Below are 27011 nucleotides of genomic sequence, written 5' to 3'. Positions count from 1 at the left end.
ACTGTATATCACACAAATATTTTTCTCTCAACAGTGAGATTCTTTGGTTTATAAACACTAACTCACATCTTTTTCTTTTAAAATGCCCTCAGAGCCCTCTCCCTGTGCATTCTGGAGAGGTAGCCAGCTTTGCAGACTGGCCTGGGGCCCACTGTCTGCTTCCTGGCCCACCCTCTTTGGGTTGTTGTCTGTGGGTACAGCCAGTTAGAAACTCAGATGCCTTCTCTTCTAGAAGCTATTTATTGTTCTCAGAGGAACCAGCCATCAAAGAGATCTGAGCCCCACCCACTCCTCCCAAAGAGATCTGAGCCCCACCCACTCCTCCCAGCTTTCAGGTCTTGACCGAAAAATGCTAACATCCTACCAGATCTTACAGACGCATCCTGAAAGATAATGCCTGGACCCTTATTTTTCTATGGTGAGCAGGACTATGGTGTCCTACATCAGTCGAGCTTTAGTTGTTTTTTTGTTTTGTTTTCCTGCTGGGGGTTTGCTCCTATCTCCAGCATCTCCTTCCTACCAGCACTGATTTATTTAACCCTTTGCCCAGGCCACATATTCCAAATTTCTTACTTTCTTCTCCAACTCAGCACAGTGTCAAGAATTCCCCTGCTCTCCCCGCTGAAGTGTGTTACCACGAGAATGAAGAAAGGAAATGTTTCCAGACAAGATGGAAGTGGACTGTGTTGCTGTACCAGTGGGCGTTTACCAGATGATCTGGAATATTCTTATACTGAGATATTTCATGTTGTCCACAAAGTGAAAATTTTTTAAAAGTTTTTTTTTTTTTTTTTTTTTCCTATGAAGGAGCACTGGGTCCAAGAATGTCTACAGATCCCAGTTTGAGAAAAACAGATGTGTATGCACAGAGGGAAAACGGTACACTTGGCCTGCGAAGAGAAGCCCTGGCTTGTGTGTGTTTGTGTGCATGTAAACAACAAACACATAATCATCTTGGATTTCACTCTCAATTGCTCCCCACGGTTAAGAAGGGACAGCCACGCTGTGTTTCCTATTTACGCCCTGCACAGCCCTCTCCTCCTGGAGCAGCCCTTCCCCGTCCCTTGCTCTGACACCCTCACCTTCCACACACTGCCTCACTGTCCCAAGGGTTATACTCTTTCTCACCTCCATGTGGTTCCTGCATGCTGTTCTCTCCTTCCAGAATTTTCTTACCTTCTTCTTCGTCCTTTTTCACCTGGTTAACTTTCAACCTTTAGATATTATTAGCTTGAGTTTTCTCCTCTATGATTTCCTTTAGCTTTGCACACATCAACTATATTTGATATAGTTATTTAATCACCTGTCTTCCTCTTAGATGATAAGCTCCACGGCCACAGCCTCCATAGGACCTTGAACACAGATATTTATTTAGAGAAATGTTGGAAGAAGGGAAGGATGCATGGGAACCTGGAAATAGAGCATCCAGTAAATGGTAGCAAATGCCGTGCTAAAAGAAAATATCTTCGCTATTTTCCATCTCAAAGAGATGGATATCCATACAATTGGGAATGATCCAGCATAGAGTCCACCCCAGCACCTGAAAATACAGACTCTCAGGCTTGTTATTCCCAGTCTCTGAGCAGCCTACCACCTGTTTAAAACTGCCTCTGTTCTGGAAAGATTCAGCATGCTTCATAGCTTGACATGAATAGGTACTGTTTATATATTTATATATTTATTTATTTTTTATTTATATTTTATGTGTATGAGTGTTATGACTGCTTGTGTGTAAGTGCACCAGTGTCCTGCAGTGCTGGAACTGGAGTTACCGATAGTTGTTTGCTAGGACATGGGTACCGGAAACCTAACCCAGGTCATCTCTTTGCAAGAGAAGCCGATGTTCCCACTGAGCCATCTTTCCAGCCCCTGCTGACGTCATTTTTGTTTCAGTGTTAATACAGTTTGAAGCTGGGGCCATTCCATGGCCTAATAGGATGGAAGAACTACAGGCACAAGTGTATCTAACGCAGTCCTTTGAGATCGTTTATGAAAGGCAAATGTAACACAGACGAAGCCTGCCACCTAGTGGGAATTCTAATTATGACGTGTTTGGGGAATGCATCAATTCAAAACTGTCCCGTCAATAAAACACTAGCTAAGTGCATCCTTCTTGTTTTCAGTCTTAACCTTGAAACCAGGTCTATATAATATAGTCTACCCTAGAAAGAAATAAATCTATGCTCCCTGAAGCTGCCTTCCTGAGGCAGAAAGTGACTTGGATCTAAGTTTGTTCCCCAGGCCTATCACAGAGTCCTGGAGGAGGGCAGCAGCTTCGATAAAGGAACCCACTGAAGGTAAGAAATCCCAACCCTACTGCTGGGAGGGGGAGAGTCACTCTTTTTCAAGCATGGAACTCTTAGTAGGTTAACCAGACTCTAGTGAATGGATCAATGCTGAAGGACATTTGGGAACATGAATTGGACTGTATAGGCATGTGTGTGTGTTGGGGGGGTGTGAACAGGGAGAGGGAGAACATTGAATTGAGCGGAGGACAGTAAAGGGAGGTGTGGAAAGGTTGGGGGATCTAAATACAATCCAATAATATTGCACCAAAATCTCAAAAATTCAATTAAAAAAATTTTAAAGGAACCCACTGAGTTTTAGGACTCGCTCTACCTCTCACTAGAACCAGGCATTCATCTCCGTGAGTCATTCCTTATCTGAGTGGTTACCAGATGCAGGGGAGGGCAGGGTGAGGAGGAGAAAGGGGAAGCCTTGTCTGGCAGGTCCCGCTTAGTAGGTGGCTTCAGTGGTGGTATACTGTTGCTCAGTGGGATGACCATGACTGATGATGCTGTAATATCACAGTGGGTAGAAAACAGGATTTTGAATGCCCTCCTTACAAAGAAGTGAAAACTGTGTGAAGCAGTGAATATCCTCAATGCTTGGATTTGATTACTACACAAATGTATACATGCATCAAATCATCACACGGTGCCCCATGAACATGCACAATCACTGTGTATCAATTAAAGCAAACAATGAAAAGCCAGGCATAGTAGCTCACGCCTGTTATCCCCAGCACTGAGAAGGCTGAGGCAGGAGGATTGCCATGAGTTTGAGGACAGCCTGGGTTACAAGTAAGACCCTCATAAAGAGCAAGAAAGTAAAAATACCTTAAGGAAAAATCACCATGTAGGTCTCTTTCAGTTCAGTGATGGGGTTGGAGAGATGGCTCAGTGGTTAAAAGCACTTGCCACTCAGTCATGAGAACTGGACTTTGGACCCCAGCATCTATATATCAAGCCAGGCATCCCACAAAAGCCTGTAACTCCAGCTCTGAGGCACCTAACATCCTCTTCTGTCTCTGTGTGCACATTCGCAAACATGTGCCCGGCCATTTATGCACACATATAAATAAAATAAATCTTTAAAAGGAAAACATTACAGGGACCTAATTTGAGACCTGCTTTCAGCTGCTGCCCCCAGCATCACTTGCTCTGTGAGGACCTGTACTTGCCAGTACTGTACTGGGTGCTGGGGAACACCAGGGAAGGTGCCTTCTTCCATCTCTATTAAGAGACTAAGGTCATTGGCTGGATGTGGAAGTGAAAAAGATGCAAGCATCCAAGGTGGTCCCCTCCCTTTGCTGTAGTGGAAGAGCGGGGAGTGAAGAAGTGGAATAGGGGACGTTAAGGCAACTCTAGGACTCCAATTTCCTCAAGAATTCGGTACTAACTCGTTAGCTGAAAGAGAGAGGTGGAAATCAGAGGTTCAGGAACAGAGAACGTTGGGTGTTGGCGATGCATGACTATGATATCAGCACTGGGGAGGCTGAGGAAAGAGAAACGTGAGTTCAAGGCCAGCCTGGGCTACATAGTAGGACTCTAAGGTGGAGGTGAGGGTAAGAAGAAAATATAAATAAAATATAAACAGAAGAGAGAAAACATTAGCTCATTAGTGAAGCGTATTTACCTTGGCCAGGCAGAATAGAGATGAGTTGTCCACATTCCTACTCTCCTCTTCCCACACGCAGTGTACACAGGACTCTAAATAATATTTCAATGTTGTATGAATGAGTATGTGACTGCAAATTGATCTCTGAGACCATGGAGAAACTGAAACTATTTCCTGGTTTCTGGCATGTGGCAGAAACTGTTCTAGGTTTTGGGAATCTGATGTGCAACCAACTGTGGTATTTTCCCTCAAGGACCTCATTCTGTGAGAGAAGATGGATACAAACATCAGATTACAAAACTATTACCCAATCAAATGAACTTGCATATGTTGCTGAGAAAGAGTTATGCAAATGTCCCTGGAACTTCTACAGCAGCAGTCAGGTTGGCTCTGTCCAGTACTCTCACTTGTGTTAATCTTTGTCATAATTAACTGACCCCAAAGATCCATGTGCTTAGGAAATACACAATTTACTAAACTTGTACCAGAATTTACAAAGAAATGCAGAAATTAAATAACAGGGAAATAAAACTGTCAGTCAGGGCTGGAGAGATGGCTCAGCGGTTAAAAGCACTGACTGCACTTTACAGAAGGCCCAGGTTCGATTCCCAGCACCCACATGGCAGCTAACAACCATTCATAACTCCAGTTCTAGGGGAATCTGACATCTTCTTCTGACCTCTGCAGGCATTGCACGACATGGGTGCACTTATACACATGTAGGCATAACACTCATACACATAAAATAAAAATAAACAAATAGAATTTAAAAAAACTGTTAGTCAACAAATGGGCTACCTAAATGAACTAGAGTTTTCAGGAAGGAACACAAATGGTCAATAACTATTTTAACATCCCTAATCATCAGGGAAATGCAAATTAAACTACTTTGAGACAGACCTCACCCCAGTCAGAATGGCTATCGTCAAGAAATCTGACAACAAAGGTTGGAGATGTGAGTAAAGAGGAACTTTAAGTCACTGCTGTGTGAATGAAAATTAATATGCCTATTACAGAAATAAATTTGGAGTTTCCTTAAAAAAATTAAAAAATAAAACTACCATATGACCAGCTATTCCGGAAACTCCTGGGTGCATGCCCGCAGAACTCATTCTGCCATAGAGGTATTTGCACAGCTGTGCTTAGTGCTGCTCTGTTTACCGTAGCAAAGAAATGGAACCAACCTAGATGTGAGTGAAAATGTGGTATACACTATCAATTGATGTACCCCGTTAGCAGCTTGCATGGTGCCTAAAAACCACATCAATGGCCAGCACAGCAAATGACATTGGTGCAGTAGTGGCACTTTTATCTCGGGGGTAATCAACAGCTACCTAATTGGACTTAAAGCCCACTCAATGGGAGGAAACACATGTGTGGTACTATAAACCTAGTCAAATACACATGGCTGCGGAGTTTATAGATCTTAGAGAAAACTCCAAGGCTGTCGCATGCCTAGACAAATGTAATATGGATCCTTAAATCCATAGACAAGTATCCCAGTCACCACGCATCAAAGAAGCGTTTTTTTCAAGAGACAGAGATAGTTACAGAGTTCCATAACTGGTCACACACAGAGATTGTGAATTACCCAAGCCTAAATGGCACATCTAGGATGCAACCTGTACACCTAAGGCTCATGAAATACAGAACAAGGCATGAAGAGAACACTAATGCCTTTTTCAGTTCTCATCAGTGAAGCTCCCTCATGCAACCCAGGGCTGGAAACACAAAAGGTCACAAATGGCCAAAAAGCAGAGAATAAGAGTCTGCAGAATGTGCGTCTTTGGACAGGACTCCCATATTAAAATCTACCCACCCAGGGCTCAGGGATCATGGTGGAAGAAGGGGCAGAAAGATTGTAAGAGCCAGGGAGGAGGTGCAGGACCATACGGAAGCAGTCCTACAGGCACCTGGGACCCTTCTCATACAAACCTACAGCAATAGTGTCAGCATGCACAAGATCTATGCAAATGGAAGCAGACAAAAACCCAGCACAGAACTGTGGAAATGAACAGCAGGCCCCAATCTTAGTTGAAGAATTATTGGCATCAGATTACTGCCAGGTGAGGAAGAGTTAATCTTGAAGGGAAAGACTCTAGATAGACCGACTAGATCCCCATGGATGAACTTGTGCTGAGGGACATCTGGGGACACTAACTAAAGTTAGTATCATGTAAACATGATAGGCCTTAACACAAATGACAGAAGGTATGAACTCCAGTGGGAGGGCTATGGGAAGATGCTGAAGGGGAAGGGGATAGAAAGACAAATTTCTGTATGAAATACACAAAAATTCAAAGAAATTTTTTTGGGGTCTTTTTGAGACAGGGTCTCCCTGTAGCCCCAGCTGGCTTGGAATGTACTATGTGGACCAGGCTGGCCTTGAACTCACAGAGATCTGCCTGCCTCTGTCTCCTGAGTGCTGGGATAGGCATGCGCCACCATGCCTGGCTAATAAAAACTTTTTTACAAAAGAAAATGTGGTATGTATATAAGATGGAGTAACGAAAAAATGAAATCATGAAATTTTCAGGAAAATGAATGGACTTGGAAAGTATAATATTAAGTGAGATCACCCAAACTCGGAAAGAAAAAAAAACCCTCATGTTTTCTCTCATATGCAGATCCTAATCTATAATGTATGGTTTTTATATTAATCCATGAAAGTGTGGGTTTAGTATAACATTTAATAAGGAGACCAAGAGAGGGTAATATCAGGTGATGCAGAGGACAGAATTCAAGCAAAGGATGCTTGAGTCATGAAAGGGGATATAAACTATTTTTTCTAGTTTCAACTCTGTCATAGTTTTCTTCTTTTTGTGGTGGATAAGGGAATAAAAATGTAACTCATAGTGAAAGTGTAAAACCCCAAGCAAAGCTCCAGGCCTTCAGAATGGCCGTCCCAACTGTATGGAAGTCCACTGGGTTGCACAGAGCTTTAGGACCGGGCAAGTGTTTGTTTGGGTGGCTACCTTTAACTGCATTTGTGCGTTCATTACAATAAAGTGATTTTTTAAAAAAATCTGCCATGGGCCAGGCAGTGTATCAGCAGCACAGCAATGCCGTCTCCACCTCCATATTCCACGTGAAGAAACTAGATCTGGGGAAATTACTGATTAAAGTTCACTTTGCCAATTTGTGGTTAAAGCGGGGCTCATATCCAGCTGTGCCTCCACCTGGCATCTCTGTCCTGCAACATTCTCCCTCATTACTCTCATAGCAGGAAAGATGCAGAATAATACAGCTATACTTATGACCTGGTTAAAGAGACGGAACATTTCTCTCTGTGTTAGACAGATGCACAATCATAGCAAGTGGTTTTTAAAATTTATTTTATTATTTTTATTTTATGCGTATGGGTGTATTGCCTGCATGTATGTAAGTCACCCGTGTCGTGCAATGCCACAATCAGAAATGGGCATCAGATCCCCTGGAACTGGAGTTACAGAAGGTTGTTAGCTACCATGTGGGTGCTGGGAATCAAACCCTAGACCTCTGCAAGAGCAGCCAGTGGTTTTAACCCCTGAGTCATTTCTCCAGCCCCACAGCAAGTGATTTTTATAAAAAGTTAATAATTATACTACTTATGATAGTAAAACTGGAGGCCAGGTAAGAAGACAATGCTATGTTTCCTTAATGGAATACTGTGTTCCTATTAAACAATAAATAGGTGGACTATAAAATGCACATGTGATTACTGCTGGTTAAAAACTCATTATGTTATTATATTGAAACGCTAATTTAAAAACTCACTTTCTCAAATCCAGACTCATAGTTGAAAGAGTTCTTAGAAACCATCTTGCTTTATGAACTAAGAAACAGGCTATGTCTATGCTAAAACAAATACCTTTGTGAAGTCAGTAGGCAGGAAGAATTCATAGCCTCTAGCCCTAAAGAGAGACTAAATTACATCAGGGTGGATGATTTTTCCTCTGGTATCATGCTTTTTTAGAAAAATTTATTTTATTTTTATGTATGAATGCTTGCAATATAGCATGCTTTTAATCCTTCATCAAAAATGGTTGAGCATCAGCGAGTCCAGCCAAACATTAATCCACTGAAGGACTAAAGAACGGGTTTTGACTTCTCAACCCTCGGAAGAACAAATGCAGTTTCTCTCGTGGGGCCTATTTCACTTAGTTGGGGCTCTGTTCTTCTTTGTGAGTCACAGCTTTTACAGAGAATGACAAGGGGCAGCTCATACTTCGGCAGAAAGAGATGAAGTCATCAGAAGATTAAATTTGGACAGGTTTGGTAACACATGAACTTAGTTCCAGAAAGCTACCAGTATTGGTTAAAAATATGACTCTCTGTTGGAAGCATACCTGGGGAGCATCCAGCCCCAGAGCTGTGAGAAGGCAGAAAGAACTCACTCTACAGGAAACGGAAGACAGGCTGAATGTGCCACTGTGTACAGGCACCGCATTCTGGGAAACATGTCAAGAGTCCATTTCTTGGATCTCTAGTGTCAAATAAATCATGGTTTTCTGCGGTTGTTTTATACAGAGTTATGACTAGATGTTTTCTACATTTTTCATGGTTCAAAGTTCCTCAGGGGCCTACATCTGTCCTTTTGTCCCTGTAAAGTCCCTACTGTGCATCAAAGAAATGCTATTCAATGGTGAAAAGTAATTTGATTCAGCCTCAGGCTCACTTAATTTTGAATCTTTAAACTGTTTCTATCGTATTTCAATATGTAACTTAGAAAATACTATTGGAAAATGCTAAATCTTTATAAACAAACCTCCTAGTTTTAAAGTATTTTGTAAAAGTTGAAAACTAAATGTTCAGAGTAATTTAATCTATCTCAATTCTGGTTTTTAAGAAGTATGTATATCTCCCTTTTAAGTCATTTTAAGTGTAGATGGTAAACCCCCTTTTGAGTATGTAGCCATAAGAATTTAAAATAGAATCTTAAAAAAATACATGTGAACATTCATGTTTATTGTAGCACGCTTATGTGGAAACAAATGTTAATTGGTTGATAAGTGAATGTTTTAAATGTGGTGAATACGTACAAAGGAACATTATGTAACCTTAAATAAAGAAATCCTGTGACGTGTACATGGAGGATAAACCCTGAGTAAACTGTGTTAAGTGAAATAAGCCAGTCAGAAACAGATGTCCTGCATGATCCCACTTCCATGAGGTATCTAATGTAGTCAACCCATAGAAATAGAGCAGCACGCTGATTGATGAGGGGAGGAAGAAGGGGAAGACAGAGGTGTTTAGTGAGCATAGATTTTCAATTATGCCAGATGAAAAAGGTCCCAGATATCTGTAGTATAACAAGTGCACATGCCCAGAAACTCAGTTCTGTACTGTACTTTAAAATCTGTTAGAAGGAGGCTGGGGCAAAGCACACTGGTAGAGCATTTGTCTAGCATGGGTGAGGTCCTGGGTTCAATTGCTATCACTATACAAACATAAAATAACATTAATAAGGGAGCAAATGTCTGCTTCTTTTTTTACATTTCACATATGTACACATGCATGTACACAAACACATACACATTTGTAAATATATGTATAGTATTTACCTTTTCTAGATGTGTTTCTTTGAAATGGGGGGGGAGGCATACACACGTGTGGAGGTCAGAGGACAGCCTCAGGTGTCAGTTCTCACCTTCCACCTCAATGGACACAGTGTCTGCTGTGTTCACTGTTGCATAGGTCAAGGTAGCAGGGCTTCTCTGCCTCCATCTTACCACAGAAGCACTGGAATTACAGCATTGTGCTACCACATCAGGCTTTACATGGCTGGGTTTGGGCCTCTAAACTCAGGTCCTCACACATGCACTTGCCATCTCTCCAGCCATCTCTTCAGGAAAAATCTAGATTTACTCCCTGTAGCCTATTAAACTTAAGGAGAACTTTATGTTGTCATATTTGAGATGCCAGGGGATATAGTCAGAAAAAGACTGTTAAAGAGGTCTTACTAACAAGAGGATATGTAGAAAAGACAGACGGGTAGTTAGCAGTTACTTCCATGTGCATTTTAAATAGTTTCTTTTCAGAAAAGAAGGACAAGTGTACCAGAAGGATGGGGAGTCATTAAAGGGATAATGCTAAATACCAAATATTCAGCCAAGTCTCAGGAAGTGCAGATTTCAAAGGAAAACCAGCAGGTATTATGCAGTGAGCTGCACAGAGCAGCAGCAGCATCACAGGTGTGCTCCCAGCGAGGCCTGACGTGGTTTTTCCAGAGAAAGTACCACCCTGACTGAAGTGAGGCTGGTGTCGAGAGGCCAGGAGGGTTCCAGGCAATGATGGCAGCAAGTTCTGAGACCCTAGGAGTCTAGCAGAGGTGTTACATGGTGGTGAGAGGGCCTCGAGAGAAGGCTGACTTCTACCCACAGTGGAAATCTGACAAATGTTAAGCAAGGAGACACAGACAGCTCTGTCTTCCTCAGAATGACTAGAAGGTAACTGGAGGAGGCCCAGCTAGTACTGCAGAATGAGGTTCTTAAGAAGGCTGACTTGACTTACCTGGTGATTGATTGAATCGGTGGGGGCAGAAATCAAAGAAAGGAGAAGGTCAGAGAATAGTGGACTCCTTCCAAGAGTGAGTTTCACAAAGTTTGAATTTATATGGAAAAATGGGTGTGTGGTGGATGTGTAGAGTTTAAGATGCCCGATACTCACATGTCCCCTTCCCTTGCTGCCGCCCTAAAAAGACAGTACCCTAAGTTTCCCCAATGATAATCATGGAAAAGAAGGCCAGAAAGGATATTAGAATCATGACATCCTCTGCCCTTCTTTTTATGCATGAGGAAACTGAGGCCCAAATAATTTAGGAGACTTCCCCAAAGACACACAGGATTCTAACTCCAAACACATTCCCACAGCCAGAACCCAAGGAAACATGCTCTCTTTTCTTGCTTTTCACAGTGGTGTTTGTTTTCTGGCACTGAGTGTTGGAAAAGGTCTTGCACATGGTAGGCAAGAGCTCTACCACTGAGCCCCAGCTTCAGCACTGTGCTGGATAGCTTTAGTGTCAACTTGACACACCTGGGTTGAGGGAGCCTCAATCGGGGAATTTCCTCTATTGGACTGGCCTGTGGTCATGTCTGAAGGGCATTTTCTTGATGAGTGATGTGGGAGGGCCCAGCCCACTGTGGGTGGTGCCACCCCGGGGCAGGTGGGCCTGTGTTGCATAAGAAAGCAGGCTGAGCAGGGGCCAAGAGAGCAAGCCTGTAAGCAGCGTTCCTCCGTGGCCTGTGCTCCAGCTCCTGCCTCCAGGTTCCTGCCCTGAGTTCCTGCCTTGGGCTCCCTGATGAACTGCGTGCGACCTGGGAGATGTAAGACAAACCCTTTCCTCCCCAAGTTGGTACTGGTCAGAGTGTTTTGTCGCAGCAATGAAGAAACAAACCAGGACAAGTACCTTTCCTCTGATTTCCTAGGCATCACCTTAACCATCCATTCTTGAAGAAGCCCTGCCTCCAGAAGATGGTCACTGAAGCATGAGAAACCTTTGGTCTTTGAAACAATCATATACTCAAAAACATAAAAATAATCAGAAGTAGCTGAAAGGTTTCCAAGGAACTTAAATTGGTCCCTGGTCAGTTTGATGGTAAGAATCCCATTAGATGATTTCAATTTTCCTTATTGCTTAAAAGTACATAATATGGGGCTGGAGAGAGATGGCTCAGTGGTTGAGAACATTGGCTGTTCTTGCAGAAGACCCAGGTTTGAATCCCAGCACCCACATGGCAGCTTACAACTGTCTGTAGCTCCAGTTCCAATGATGGCTTCTTCTGCCCTTCATGGGCATTGCACAACATGGGTACACTTACCTACATGCAGGCAATTACACGCATACACATAAAATAAAAATAATAAATAAAATATCTTTTTAAAAAGTCCATAATACATCAAATACATTATTTTTCACTAAATAAATCCTTAAATATCCATTTCTATGCATTGTCATTCCCTATAAAGATTTGGTTTGCTATTCATTCCTGCCATATGGGTTCCTATAAGACTTTATTCTTTCGATGAAATTTGTGAGATTTGTGACAAGGTTTTTTTTTTTAACTGTGAGAAGAGTTAATATCTATGACTTCCATTCATTTAACTTCTATTTTTAGTCTGCTATGGTGAGATGGTAGATGTCAGAGGCAATACACTATTGAATGAGGGACAACACAAGTCACAGGAAAAGCAGCAACTACCTGAGACGGGTGTCCTTAAAGGTGTCGAGGAAGGCCGGGTAGCTCCACTCCACTTTGCCTCCTTTGCATCGAAGCTCCAGAGTTTGCCCTGCTGTCAGAGTCAGAGTGGCAGCAGGCTTCTGGAAGCGACCTTTATCCATCGCCTGTATCATGATGGACTGGCTCTTTGGTGTTGAGTCAGTTGAGTCTCTGTCCTTTATCTTAGGAACTTTGGGTTTAACCTTCTTGCTGGTCGGTTTGATTCTGTTCTCCCCTTGCTCCTTTGAACGTTTGTTCTTGGGAGAGTGTTGACCAGCAACTGTGAAAATGTGAGACAGTAACAATGTAAGAAATCTGCAGCAGATGACGTCAGTGGTCACCTCCCCTAGTCTATGCCCAGACCATTTTCGGAGATAGTCACAGATAAACATAAAGCAAGCCCTTTACTGTCTTGATCCATTATTCAGTCTGAAAACAATGATTTTAAAATGTATTTCAGCTTTAAAGATATTATTCAACATAAGCAAAGTATAAACTAACATTTTCTTTTATAAAACCGAAACATTGGGGCTAGAGAGATAACTCATTGGTTAAAAAATAAATAAATAAATAAATACCACTTACTTCTAGAGGACCTAGGTTCTGTTCCTAGCACCCACATGGCAACTAACAACTGTCCTTAACTCCAGTTCTAGGGGATCCGGTGCCCTCTTTTGGCCTCCTTGGGCATATTACACATGAGTGCATTTACATACATGCAGGGTAACAAAACACTCTTACACATAACTCATAAACATAAAACAAAAATAAATAAATAAGTAAATAAATAAATAAATAAATAAATAAATTGTTTTTAAAAACCCAAAACATTATTCTCTGTTTTTTGCACCCCATCTCACAGTTGTGGTCATCTAGTAGGGCAGAACTAAAGCTAAACAAAATTTGTTTCTGGTCTCAGTGCTCCATGTACCCATGTTCAGTTGAAACCTACTTTTTAAAATGCAGGACTGTGTAATCTCTCAGGACTAGAGACACAAGTAACATTGGAAGTATAATCAGATGGCTCCGAGTCTCTCTAAAAATGAAAATGTAGAGTGGGACCCACATTTGTTATGGGCTGGTCAGTGCCCATGTAGAATACAAACCTTATGGGGCTGGGGATGTAGCTCAGTTGGTAAAGCGCTCGCCTACTATGCAATGCAATCCTGGGTTCAATCCCCACCTCTGCATAAAACCAGGCATGGTGATGTATGTCTCAAATCCTAGCATTCAGGAGGCTGAAGCAGGAGGATCAGAAATTCAAGGTCCTCCTCAGCTACATAACACATTCAACATCAACTTGGGCTACATGCAACCTTGACACCTCCCTGCAAAGAATGAGCACTAAGCATATAATAATTTAACGTTTATGTATAAGTTATTGAAACTAAACTGTAGGGCTGCAGAGATAGCTTAGTCAGTAAAGTGCCTACAGGGCAACCGTGAGAATCTGAGTCCTGATCTGGAGCAACCACATAAAAATGTAATTCCACAAGAGAGAGTTCAGTCACTACCTCCCCACAGCCAGCTCAGCCAGGCAAGGCCGGGAGGGAGTGGGACAGATTCTGGGAGGAGTCCTGGCTGGGCTGTGTGGGGAGTTGCTTGGCTGTCAGTACCAGAGCACAGGCCCCAGAGCCCTGCTGGAAAAGGTGGACCGAGGAGGCAGCTCCCAGGCCAGGAGAGGAGCTGAGGGCAGTGAGATGGCTGACTGCTACATAGAGCTGGAGAAGGCGGTTGCTGTCCTTGTGGAAAACTCCTACAAATGTGTATCTAAGCACAGCCTGGTCAAAAACAAGATCAGCAAAAGCAGCTTCTGCAAGATGCTCCAGAGAGAGCTGAGCCATATGTTGACGGATACAGGGAACCGAAAGGCTGCTGACAAGCTCATCCAGAACCTAGATGCCAACCGTGACGGGCACATCAGCTTTGAAGAGGTACTGGATGTTGATAGGTGGCATCACCAGCCCCATGGCCAACCTCATCCGCCAGCAGCTAGAAGCCTCTCTTACACCCTTTCTGCCCTGACCCATGCCCTGCCAGTGCTCTTTTCAGGCCCCCCTCACCTCTTTCTTCCCTTCTCCCTCCTGATCTGTTCCTAACCCTCACAGAACAGCACAAGGGATATCAGGGCCTCTCTGTAAGTGTCTCAGTGTGATAGTGCTGCCCTAAGAGGTTCAGTCCTCAGAGTCCATAGGCCCTAGGGGTTCCTCTGTGAGATCTCAATGCTGTTCGGGGGCCCCAAGAGTTTCCTCATTTGTCCAGTCTATGTACTCTTCCAGTGCCTAATGTTCCTTTGATTCTTGCCTGATTCTGGGTCTGTCCTGGCCTCTGGAGGTCAGCTTGCTGCTTGAGGGCTCCCAGCTCCTGGCTGTAGCAGCTGTGGAGTTGGCAGCACCAGTATTATCTTCTCTTCTTTCCCTCCACCCCTCAACTGGGTGGAGAAACACTCTAAGGGACCCCCCCCCCAGCTGTCTCTGTCTGGGACCAGCCTAAACTGGGTTGAGTCTCTTTTCTGCTCTGCACTGAAATAAAGGCTGGATTTGGAGTTTGTAAAAAAAAAAAAAAATGTAATTCCAGGCCTAAGGTTGAGGTTTGGCGAAGGGGAAATGGAGACAGGTGGATCTCGGGAGCTCATTGGCCACCCAACCTACCGGTTGGTATGACTTAGATTCAAGGAAAGACCCTATATAAAAATTAAGGTGGAGAGTGTGGGTTGACCCAATGTTGACCTCTGACCTCCAGAAGCGCGCGCGCACGCACATACACACACACACACACACACACACAAAGAAAACCCAAAACAAACCAAAACCCTTAACTGTAGCAATGGCTTAGAGTTTAGCTAATGAAATGTTTTTGGAGGAGTTTTTTGTTTTTTTCTTTTTTTGTCTTTTTGAGAAAGGGTCTCCCTGTAGCCCCAGCTGTCCTGGAACTCACTATGTAGACCAGGCTGGCCTCAAACTCACAGAGATCCACCTGCCTCTGCCTCCTGAGTGCTGGGATTAAAGGTGTGTGCCACCATGCCTGGCTGGAGGAGTATTTATCAACACTATTGTTGAGCATTGCCAGCACACTGTGGATAATAAAAAGCTGACCTACTTTAAGTTGGCTTTGTTATTGTTGTCTCCCCTACAGACAAGGCATCCATTATTTCCTTCACCCAGGGAGTATTGCTCCTGCTGTCTTGACTTCTGAGCTCCAGAAATCTTAACCAAGTGCCCTACAGCTATGTAATTGTATCCACCCCTTAAAGACAAAAAGGTGACTATACAGCTAGGCATAGTCTACCCGCTTAAGAACGAAAGGAAACTTCATATATGGGCCATAGAGTTACAGAAATGCCTAGACTTATAGGATCTTTAGAAACCATTTAGGCAAAGTCCTCATGCTGTAGATTAAAATGATAAAAGATGGTCTGGAAGGTTAAATATATTGTACAAATTCACTCAACTGGTCAGTGGCCAAAGGCCAGCACTCAGGTCTCCGACCCCATCTAGTCTGTTCATTTCACTGCATAGCGATAAACATTCCACATAGATTTATTTAAAGTTATTTTTATTTATTTATTTTATACGTATGAGTGTTTTGCCTGCATATATGTAAGTGCAACCATGTTGTGCAATGCCTGCAGAGGCCAGAAAAGGGCATGGATCCCCTGGAACTGGAGTTATAGACAGTTGTCAGCCACATGTGGGTGCTGAGAACCAAACCTGGGTCTTCTGCAAGAGCAGTCACTGCTCTTAACCACTGACTGAGCCATCTCTCCAGCTCCATATATTTATTTTAAATAAGTACAAACTTTGGCCAGTTGAGGGACTTATGGAATATTTGTATAAAATGAGAAATGTGGTATCAGGAGAAAGTCATGGTCAAAGTTCAACCTTGTGTGCTTCCTTTGTGTGTGTCCCCTTGATCTTTGTTACAGGTGCTGTTTAGCCTCCACTCTTAGTTCAGCCTTCCCCAGACTCTGGAACCAGTTTGTTATTAGAACCCTCAGCTCAGTGTCCACACCCAGTCTGACACACACTGCCTTCTCTGGACCTCTGCACCTTGCTTTTGGGCTTAGCTCTCTTTTCTGTGGCCTCAGAGCCAGCTGTGATTACTCTTTTTTCTAAACCTGAGTTTCTCCGAGTTTCCTCTTTTTTACCTTTCTTCTACTTGGTTCCGTAGGCACATGTTCTGCTGATCTTAATCTTCCCGAGGAGTGGAGCTGTGTCCCTGAGCTCTACTCTCCAAGGCAGTCCCCAATACCTGCTGTTTGCTCAGCACTGCCAACCCTGCACGTTTCGTTTATTCAATCCTGATGGATTAGATAGTGGCTTTCAGGAACAGGTTCCTTGTGGTTAATCTTGATTGCCAGCCGTGGGATTTAGAGTCAGCTAGGAGACATATTTCTTGGTATGTCTGTGTTTCCAGAGAGGTTTAACTGAGGAAGGAAGTCCTTCCCCCTCCCACCATTGAATGTGGCTACCACCATCCCGTGGGCTGGAGTCTCAGACTGAATAAAAAGGAAAAAGCAAGCAAACACTGACGATCCTCTCTCTGCTTCCCGACTGCAGGCACAGAGTGGCCAGGTGCTTCAGGCTCCTGCCCCATTCCTTCCTACCATGATGGACTTAAACCATGAGCCAAAACCAACTCTTTCTTTCTTAGGGTGCTTTCGTCTCATACTTTGTCACAGCAATGAGAAAAGTAAGCAACGTATTTCTTAGCCTCCCACTATAGCCACTAGAACCATCTCAGATGGACAGTAGTCCACTAACTCAACATCATCAATTATGAATGGCAAGCCTAGTCTTACAATATATCAAGTCTTATTTTGCCCCCTAAAGATAGAAAATAAAAGCCTACCATGATGACCTCTAACTACTGTGTCCCATAAACATTTAAATCACACTATGCTTATGAGAGTGGCTGACTTTGACTTATGTTTAATTTGGTGTGTTTATTTTAAATAACAGTATAAGGTAACCTTCTATAAACCATATGGAATTTATACAACCAGTGCTATTTGTCTGACTTCTACACCATTACACAACAACAGGTTATCTGACTGTGCTTGTTATCTTTTTCAAAGTTTTGCTATTCTGCCTAGAAAATGATTTGAACTTTTAACCAAACAGACCCACCAGTTGATCTAACTGTATTATGCTTTAGCTGTCTGACTATAAAACTGAAGCCTAAGAGGCTGGAGGTATAACAGTGATAAAGCATGTACTTAACATGTTTGAGGTTCTAGCTTCAATTCCTAGCAACTTCCTTACCAAGAAAAGTTACCTTAGCTGCACCACAGGTACCCAGAGTTCTGAGATTAAAAAATACCCAAATCCCACATGTAACTTTCTGAAAGAATTTGTCTTCTGTCAAACTATGTAAATTAGTCATACTCTAAAAGTCTTAAAGACAGAAGAGTTTATATTGTAAGTAAGTACAGTGGAATTCATTATCATTGCATTTTGAGGTGATGACATAGTATATTGTATAGAGAAATAAGTGGTACAATTCTGAGACCATAAAATATTAACTTCAGGTCCCAGCTTGCCATCTCCTAGCTGAGTGACCCTGGGAAGTCACTTGCCTCTCTGTGTATAAGGAGAATGATGGCACTAGGCATGTCATGGATATTTGTGGTAACTGAGTTGGAGTGTTTAAAATGCTGAGAAGGTGTCTGACCCCGAGCAGGTATCAGCTAAGTGCTACTTGCTGTGTGGTGGTTTGTGTACTCTGTATGAAATGGTAGAGGCAACACAGTCACTATTCTTATTAATTCATGGATGCCAAGTAGCTTATTCCAGATTGTCAAGAAGTCAGAGAAAAGATAGTTCCCATGCCTCCAGATCTAGAGTCTTTTCTGGGCCACATATCACCTCTCCTTCCATTAGGCATTAGCAGGCCTTGCCATTTTACTTATTTTCACAAATCTCAGGCATAGCCCCATTGCCTAAGTGGATTCTTTGTTCACCAAGCCCCACCCTTGACACAATGTTCCTAGTTAGACAGAACTTGATGCTAGAGATGTGAGCACAGGGGCTGGAGATGGTATTTCAAGCATATATTAACATCCCCAGGTGAGGAGACAACATCAGAAGATCCCAGTGAATGAACACGTGTTCCAAAGTAAGAAGCCAACAGGAAAAGAACGATGACTGTTCAGTATCACCTCAGCATGTGGTCAGAACTTCACTGAATGTAACCCGGATGTTCATCTCCTTAATGCCATAGACATGTTGGAAGAAAAAATGAAGCCATTAGAATTAGAAGAATCATTGCTGCTTGGAGGAAGATTACATATAATGCAAGGTGATTAACATTAAGAACTATAGCTGTTTATTTTTAACTCCCTGATGGGCAGGTAGGGGAAAGGCCAGCTCTGAAGGCAGTGCCACTTAACCACATCATTGGTTTCTGGTGCACCAGCTTAGGTATTCCCCAGGAGCCACTGAGATGTATCACTCTCACTTTTCCTTTCTTCCTGAAGCACAGTGCTGGTTGTTTTTTGTCAACTTCATACAAACTAGAGACATCTGGGAAGAGGGAACCTCAATCAGGAAATTGCTTCTATCTGATTGACCTGTGGGCATGACTTCAAGACATTTTCTTGGTTGTCGAGTGATGTCGGAGAGCCCAGCCCACTATTGGTGGTGCCACACCTGGGCAGGTAGTCTGGGCTATATAAGAAAGGTAGCTGACCAACCTATCTCTCATCACTCCCTCAAGAAAACCAACTCTCCCTCTCCCAGTAGTCATCAATTACCAATAGCTTCTCAGCTAAGGTTGGAGTTTCTTATCCATTTCCCTACTTCTATGCTAGATTTTTGTTGGTTTGAGCTTGCGTGGATCTTGTGCATGACAGAACACATGAAATCCAGTGTGGGTCTATGAGGGGATGTAGATATGGGAGGAAGTCTAAACACAATCAAGATATATTATGAAATCCTCAAAAATTCAATAAAAAGTCAATAAAAAGTAAAGCTAGCTAGGTCAGGGGGAGCAAACCAGTAAGCAGCCATGGTCTCTGCTTTGGCTCCTGCCTCCAGGTTCCTGCTCTGGGTTCTTGCCCTGATTTCCATCACTGATGGACTGTCACTTGGACAAGTAAGATGCAATAAACCCTTTCTTCCCTAGGTTGGTTTTGGTGAGTGTTTTATCACAGCAACAGAGCAAACTAGAACATGCACCACAGGAGCATGCACGCTTTCCCAAGAACAGGGCTGAGAAGCCAAGAGTGGCACCAGGGAGAAAACGGCATGGAAAGATGAAACTCGATGTGCTTCTTAGCCACAAAACCCTTCTGGCCACTTCTTTTTAAAAAATATTTTATCTATTATTTTTATTTTATGTGTATGAGTACATTGCCTGCATGTATGTGAGTGCACCTGTGTCATGCAATGCTGCAGAGGTCAGAGGAGATCTTTGGATTCCCCTGAAACTGGAATTAAGAATGGTTCAGAACTGCCATGTGGGTGCTGGGACTTGAACTCAGTGCTCTTAACTGCTGAGCCATCTCTCCAGCCCCCTGGTCTCTTCTTAAGGGCTCATTTTCATAATGTGGCATGGAACTGGCTACTTCTATCCCAGAATAGAACCTGAGGCATTTTCCAGGAATCTATTGGAGCACAGCCGATGGTTTCTTAAAAGCTTTTATTCTTTTGGCTCCCAGGGCATTGTACTGTTTTGGGTCTTCTTCTGATGCTACTGTAGTCTTTTGGGGAGCTCTTTTCTTTTGGGGCCTGATCTGAGTCCCCAGGGCTTAGCCTTATAGGTTCTGCCCAAGTACTCTCTAGGTGACCTCACACTGTCTTGAGGCTCTAGCAGCACTTGAATGTTGAAAACTGTCTTGTTCCTGCCCTGCCCTTGCCTTGAAATTCCAGATCTGAGTATTCCATCTCTTACTCATCAGCACTGTCACTTGGAAAACTAGCAGGCACCTCAAGTTTAATGTTCCAACCTGAACTCTGGATACTCCTCAGACCTGCTCTTTCCAGACTTCCATTTATCCCTAATCAGAAACCCCCTCCACACAGTTGTCCCAGACAAATGCCTCAGTCTCGCTTCATCCTTTTCTTTTTCTTCTAAGCCATATCCATTCTAGTAGCAAATCCTTCTGGTGTCATCTTCTTTGATGACATTTTTGGTGTCATCTGTCAGCCTCGTTCCCTCCATCTACCGCCACCACTGCCATCCAACCCACTTTTACTTAGACTTAGCTTCCAAAGTAGGCTCTTAGTGTCCACTCTGGAGCTCTTAACCTTTAACAATGTAAATCAGACAGTGGACTCTTCTCTGCTCAGAACCTTGTAATGACCTTCATCCGATTTTCAAGAGAGCATTGCCCTCCCATGATTTACAAGGCTTTACCCACCTCTGTATCATTTCAGGGTCCTCAGCCACCCTGGACACTGAAGCAAACTCTTGACCTGCTCTTGACTCTTCTTCTGGTCTGGAACCTGTAGGTATTGCTTCCTCACCTCAGGCAGGCCTCTAACTCTCCATCCAAACGACACCCTTACTCTCGCCATGTCCTGCCCTGGGCTGATTTGTTGAATTGTGTTCCTTAGAGAGATGCATTGAAGTCCTATTCCTGGTACCTATGAATCATGATATTTACAGAGGTAATCCCATTAAGATGCTGACAGATGGCCTCCCAAGATGAGAGGAAAATGCCACACGAAGACAGACACATAGAGAAGAAAGCCATGTGACAACAGAAACAGAGACCAGAGTCATGTCACCCAAGTCAAGGAATGCCAGAGATTGCAGGACACCACCAGAAGCTAACAAGAGACTTTAGGGTTCCTTTCAGCGTCTCAGAGGCAGAAAGGTCCTGCTGACAGGACATTAACTTTGGATTTCTAATCCTTAACTTTGGATTTCTAACCTCCAGAACAGTGGGAGAATGTACTTCTGTTGCTTTAAGCCACCCTGTTCATGGTATGGGTTGAATATCCCAATCAGAAAATCTGAAATGAAAGAAACACTCCAAAATCCAAACCACAGAGAACACCAGCATAACTCTGTAAGTGGAAAATCTCACACCTGACCTCAGGTGACATTTCACCGTCAAAATGTGAGTGCACAAAAATATGGCCCCAAATCACCTTCAAGTTATATGTGTACAAGGATATATGAAACACAAGTGTCATGTTTAGGCTTGAGTCCTACTCCCCAAACATCTCATTATGGATATGCAGCTATTCCAAAATTTGAAAAAAATTCTGGTCTCAAACACTTCTGGTCTCAAGAATTTCTGATAGAGATTCTCAACCTGGACTTTGTTATAGCAGCTCTGAGGAGCTAACATACCCTGGTTAACCATGTTCATGCCACTTACCAATTTTTGAAATTCTATTTCTACTTGCTATTTAATATCTGTCTTCTCCATTTGTTATGAGGACCAGGAATAAGGGCTTTACTAGGGAAAGACCTAGACCACTTTGTCTAGGGAAAACCTTCATTCCTCGGGACTTTTTTTCCTCTGACAGCCAGTTCTCTGTAATGTCCTCAGACCAAAGTCTTGATTGACCCTAAGTATCAAAGATTATTTTATCTGTCAAACACACAGATCCTAAATGCTTTTAAACATTTATTATTTGCATTTACAAGCAAAGATGAATTTTCTTGTTCTTTATTCATTGTTGAGGTATGTGAACTATTTTTTTATTCTCTTTTTCTGAAGAGTAAACTCACCCATGAAAGTGATACATGGTCCTGGCTAGAGGATCATGATCACTGCATCTCTCTCCTTACCTTCTTGAAGACCTGGCTTCTCCCTCTCATGTCATGATGAATCTCTTTAGTGGTCTCAGAAAGTCCTTTCCTAAGGTGAAAAATAAGCCTGTGCTAAACTGAAAACCAAATTAGCATGGATCATGGGGCTGGTATAGCTCAACAAAACAGCAATAACAAATCAATATGTATACGTTGGTATTTGCTCCTGACATTGAATGTAAAAATGCAGATAAGAAGTTGATAGGCATCTGTGATTTTTATATGTTAGAGTGTGAAGACGGCAGTGCAGTATTCTACAGAAATGCTGGAAATCAGACACTGTCAGCAGTGCCTGGCTAACTGGGTTCTCCTATTTCTTCACAGTTTTCATGAAACATATCAAATATGTGGCTTTTCAATTCCTTCCTGTTATGTTGAGAAATAATATTATTCTCCAAAATGTGAACACTTCAGAGCTAGGTGTGGTGGTGGACACCTTCAATCCTAGCACTCAGGAGGAAGAGGTAGGCGGATCTCTGTGAGATCAAGGCCAGCCTGGTCTACATAGTGAGTTCCAGGCCAGCTGGGGCCAGGGAGACCCTGTCTCAAATAAACAAGCAAATAAGTGATCATTTTAGAATTGGGCAAGGTTAACATCACTGGTTAGGATGGATGTTCACCCCACATGCACTTGCAAGAAAGTCTCCTCCTCTGAGAAGGCTCTCTCCCAAATGTGGTCACAGAACAAAGTTCAGTGGATAAGCTGTGTTCTGGGATGGTTCCACTGACAACATATTCAGACCTGCCAACCAGAGACCAGCATTGGAAAGACTTCCTGTATAATTCACTCTAATTGGTCATTTCTGGAATCCTCTGCCCCCACTTGAAAAAAAAATTCTTGACAGGGTTAAGAAAATCCAACGTTGATTCACTTTTTTTTTTTTTTTTTTTGAGACAGTGTTTTCCTGTAGCCCTAGCTGGCCTGAAATTCGCTGTGTAGACCAGGCTAGCCTCCATTTCACAGAGATTCACCTACCTCTGTCTCCTCTGTGAGTGCTAGGATTAAAGGTGGGGGTCATAGCACCCGGGTCTTTGACTCACTTTTCCTCATCTATGTTGAACATTTTATGTATGGTCTATACATCATATGTATATACTTTTAAAGACAAAAACCAGTATATTATTTCGTTCTTTTCTTTTCTTTCTTTTATTTTTTTGTCTTTTTGAGACAGGGTCTCCCTGTAGCCTCAGCTGGCCTGGAACTTGCTATGTGGACCAAGCTGGCCTCGAACTCACAGAGATCCTCCTGCCTCTGCCTCCCATGTGCTGGGACTAAAGGCGTGAGCCAGGCTATTTATTATTTCTTACAAAATATTTGGCCTGTATTTAACTTCCTGTGAAGTTAAACTGTCTCATGAATGTTTATTGTTTCTATTTAGGCAGATGTTTATAGTAATTCACATGGCCTGATCCACATTGACTGAAGCCACATCCTGAGCCTCTGAAACCAGCATCTTGGGCATGAATAAAATGAATGGACTATTTGAAATTATTTTGTCTGGCCATCTCCTGCCCTGTTCAAAAAATGATACCAATACTGCATTTCCGCCATTTTAGCAGCCAGATGCAAGGACTTGCCAGGATCATTTTAATACTGCATTGTACAAATTGAGCTCACTTGTGCCAAGGTTTCTCTGGGCAAAGAAGAATTGTTGTTCCTCAGTAGAAGCTCAGGTTACACTTTATTAAGCAGGGCTCTAGGCTTAAAGACCATGGTGCTCGAGTTCACTGGCAACAGCCATTTTGAACTTCTGAAAACTAGGATGTAGTTTTTTTTTTTTTTTTCAATGACTGAAGTTTTATAGGATAGAAAGAGACTGATCAGGATTGAAGAGTAGATGCAAGGCCAACCAGGTTTTGCTGGCTCCAGCATGAGGCTGCATAACAGCAAAAGCTGCTTTTCAACCAAGTCTAAGCAAATTTGTCTCAGTAGCTGAGGAATCACAAGGGAGATCTGAGGATACCAAGATGTACTGTACAAACAGCAAGAATTAAATAAATAATAGAGCAAATAAGATAGCAATAATATGAATATATGATGTACACACAAAGCACACACACATGCACACATGTACCTACAGGTAACAATAAAGCCTTGACCCTGTGGTCAAGAGTCTATACAATAGGATGAACCCAAGGTACACATCTTAAAAAAAAAAAAAATTAAAGTGATGCAAGGGCTGGATGTGGTGGTGCACAGGCCTTTGATCCCAGCCACTTGGGGAGGCAGAGGCAGGCAGATCTCTGTGAGACAGAGGCCAGCCTGGTCTCCACAGCAGTTCCAGGCTAGCTGGAACTACAGGGAGACCCTATCTTAAAAAGACAAAAACAAACAACAAACAAACACATAAAAAATGACACAAGAGTCGACAAAATGGCTCATGGAGTAAAAGTGCATGCTGTCAAGCCTGACAGCATGAATTCAATTCACAGAATCCACAAGGTCAAAGGTCAAAGGAGGGAATCAACTCCTGTTGCCTTCTGACCTGGGTGGTGAGGCATGAGCATGCCATGCTGTTCCCCCACAAACACACAGACAGTACATAAATAAAATGTAGGTTAAATTTTTTTAACTGATGCAAGGCTGCCCTATGTGATACAAAAAGTATTTTCCTCATCTTTTCCCCACCCAGTTAAGTGGGAAATGTAACTGCTCTGTAGCTTTAATTTGTTTTGAGGTTTAACACAAATTCTTTTGGTGAAAGACCTAGGCTGATCTTCAGATTTTAACTCAAGGTAGCATACAAACAAGAACAACAAACAAGCAAAAATAGTGTGCGGAGGGTGGAGGATACTGGGAGTTTTGCAGAATTGCCCTGCTTAGATGGCATCGTTCTCAGTAGGAGAACCAGAGAACCAGGGCGAAGCAATCCACAGGCTGCCGCTCCATCCCCCAGACCGACACGTTGACACCAGGGGCTGGACCAGGAGCTGGCTGGGCAGATGCGCGCCTGGGGCTTTCGGCAAAAGCTAGAGCGGTCCTGACGGATTCCTAAGGGTCAAAGTAGCTGCCACCTTTTCAGAAGGCTCGCCAGGGAGGTGGAGGATGGAAGAAAGGAGACCCTTCTAGGAGGGGCCAGGTGCACCCGCGGGGAGCCGCACGGGAGCAGAACCCTGAACACCAAAAGTTAGAGGAATTGCTAGGAGGGACGTCAGGGCTGGGTGTCCTGGGCGAAGGGAGTCACCGCAGGATCCTACCCAGTTCAGAGTCACTCACCATCCTCCAGCACTTCGTGAACCAGCAGAAGTCCTAGCAGCAGCCACACTTTCATCTTCGGGGCTGGGCACCCGGCGGTGTTGCTGGGGACTGCCGGCTGCGCTGGGCAGGGCAGGGCAGAGGCGCAGCGGGCGGCGGCGGGAGCCCCAGCAGGACGGGACCGGCGCCCGGGACACCACAGCTAGAGGATTCGGTTTCACCAGGAGGAACACAATTTGGGAGAAAAGTTGGAGATATTTTTTAAAATTCCCAGCGTAATGTGACCTCTCCTGCCCCCTGGCGGAGCGGTGAAGCGCAGCGCTTTTCCAAGCGCTGGGAAGACAGTCAAAGCTAATGTCACTCCTTGATTTTCTGCTGTGTTGGGTGTTTGTACTTTACCAAGGTCAAGAAGGCCTAGCGTAATTGCAGATGGAACCACACACTGTAGCCGTCCAAACGGCACTCACCATCTGCTCAGCTGGGGCCTTGGCCCGCTACAAAAAGTGCCCTCTAAATTTCTGTAAGTCCTAAGATCTCTCACTTGTTCTCAGCAGTGGAACTGCTGCATTTGGTTGTTCTGGCTTTTCTTTAGGTCAGGTCAGAGATAGGCTAGGCACACAGGCATGCACCTGCTTAACCTGGGCATCTTGCTGCAGCTGAACCCTCCCGCAGCGTGGTGGAGGGCACTTCCCTCCCACCCTCCTTTCTCAGCCAAGGTTAGCACTCTGAGCTCCTTGTAAATGTGAGCTTTATTTTCTTCCAGGAGACTTCTGTACTGGTGACTGATGAGCTACTCGAATGCAGATAAAGAAACGTGAAAGGGCCTGGTGATGTAGCCCAGTTGGTACAGTACTTGTTTAGCATACAGGAAGCCCTGGGTTCAAGTCCCAGCAACCCATAAAACAGATACAGTGGTACATGCCTGTAATCCCAGCTCTCAGGAGGTGGAGGCAGGAGGATCAGTTCAAAGTCATCCTCAGTTACTTAGCAAATTCCAGGCCAGCCTGGGCTAAATAAGATCCTGTATCCAAAAAGGTTAAATGGCCAAGATGAATAGGAAAAGCTAATGTAAGTGAAAATAAAATTTAACACTAAATTGTAAGATATATGCCAACAATACAAGACAATACTAGAGAAGTCCAGGGAGCAGAGGCTGCAGATGGAGAAGAGGTGGAAATCACAGGAGATGCCCTGGAGTTTGGAGAGGAGAGGGAGGAAGGAGGAGGGAGGGGAAAGGGTGCATCCTTCTGGGCTGGCCAACCTCTGGTCAGAAGGGCATGGGCACAAAGCAGACTGGCCCCACAGCACAGGGGAGAGGGCAGAGTTACTGTGAAAGTTAAGTGGGAAATAGGACTGAGCAGACAGTCTGGATCTATGAAGGGCCGGCTCCTGTGGGGCAGAGGACTTATTTAGACACAATATAGTCCTCTGCAAAGAGCAGTTGTAGGATCCTGAGCTTGTAGACTCCCAAGATCAAAGCAGTTTGCAGTATGAGGATGCCAATGTGTGGTCCCTAGGGGAGGATCAGGCCTTTGGCTTTTGGCTTCTATCATTATGGTCTTAATTTGGGGGGGGGGGGGAGTGGGGGGCAGGGTCTTGCTATGTAGCTCAGGCTGGCTTCAAATTCTTGGTGCTCCTGTTTCTGTCTCCTGAGTGCTGAGATTACAGGCATGTGCCAGGAGGCCTGGTCCTCACTGTGGTCTCTAGCCCCGAACATTACTATTAAGGAAGGCTCACCACTAGTAACAGGGAGGGGTCTACTCTCTCAGCTCCCAAGAGAAGTGCTGCTGTGTAGGATAAACCAGTGCTTCTCTGCCACTTTATGCAGGAGGAACCAAGAATTCTGCAGTGTGTTGCCAGCTCACCTAGCTTTGCCATTTACTTGCACTGCTGTGGAGAAAACAGTTGCCTGAAAATAAAGAAGGGTAAGGTATGGGTCTCAGTACTGC

At 43.7% G+C, this 27011-nt stretch overlaps 1 protein-coding gene, 1 long non-coding RNA gene and 1 pseudogene across 2 annotated transcripts in view; 1 reads left to right on the top strand and 2 right to left on the bottom strand.

Annotated features, from left to right (window-relative positions):
- The window catches only part of Pdgfrl (platelet derived growth factor receptor like), a 55821-nt gene extending 30512 nt beyond the window's left edge, over nucleotides 1-25309 (bottom strand). The window contains exons 1-2 of the mRNA XM_017802658.2: nucleotides 25084-25309; nucleotides 12081-12378 (exon numbers count right to left, since the gene is read on the bottom strand). Of these exons, the coding sequence (XP_017658147.1) occupies nucleotides 12081-12378; nucleotides 25084-25138 (353 nt within the window). The 5' untranslated portion in view covers nucleotides 25139-25309. The remainder of the gene's footprint in view (nucleotides 1-12080; nucleotides 12379-25083) is intronic.
- On the top strand, nucleotides 13782-14123 carry LOC103748259 (annotated as a pseudogene).
- LOC115067316 lies at nucleotides 17063-21916 on the bottom strand. The gene is made up of 3 exons (XR_003846743.1): nucleotides 21846-21916; nucleotides 20461-20686; nucleotides 17063-18307 (listed from the first exon to the last, which is right to left on the bottom strand). It is a non-coding gene; the product is annotated as an uncharacterized LOC115067316 (long non-coding RNA).
- Nucleotides 25310-27011: the final 1702 nt, after the last annotated feature.

The sequence above is a fragment of the Nannospalax galili genome, unplaced genomic scaffold (genome assembly GCF_000622305.1).
Source record: "Nannospalax galili isolate Female #2095 unplaced genomic scaffold, S.galili_v1.0 scaffold1025, whole genome shotgun sequence".
Taxonomy (NCBI): Eukaryota; Metazoa; Chordata; class Mammalia; order Rodentia; family Spalacidae; genus Nannospalax; species Nannospalax galili.
Note: the sequence above shows the minus strand (reverse complement) of the source record. Positions and strands in the feature narration are given on the sequence as shown.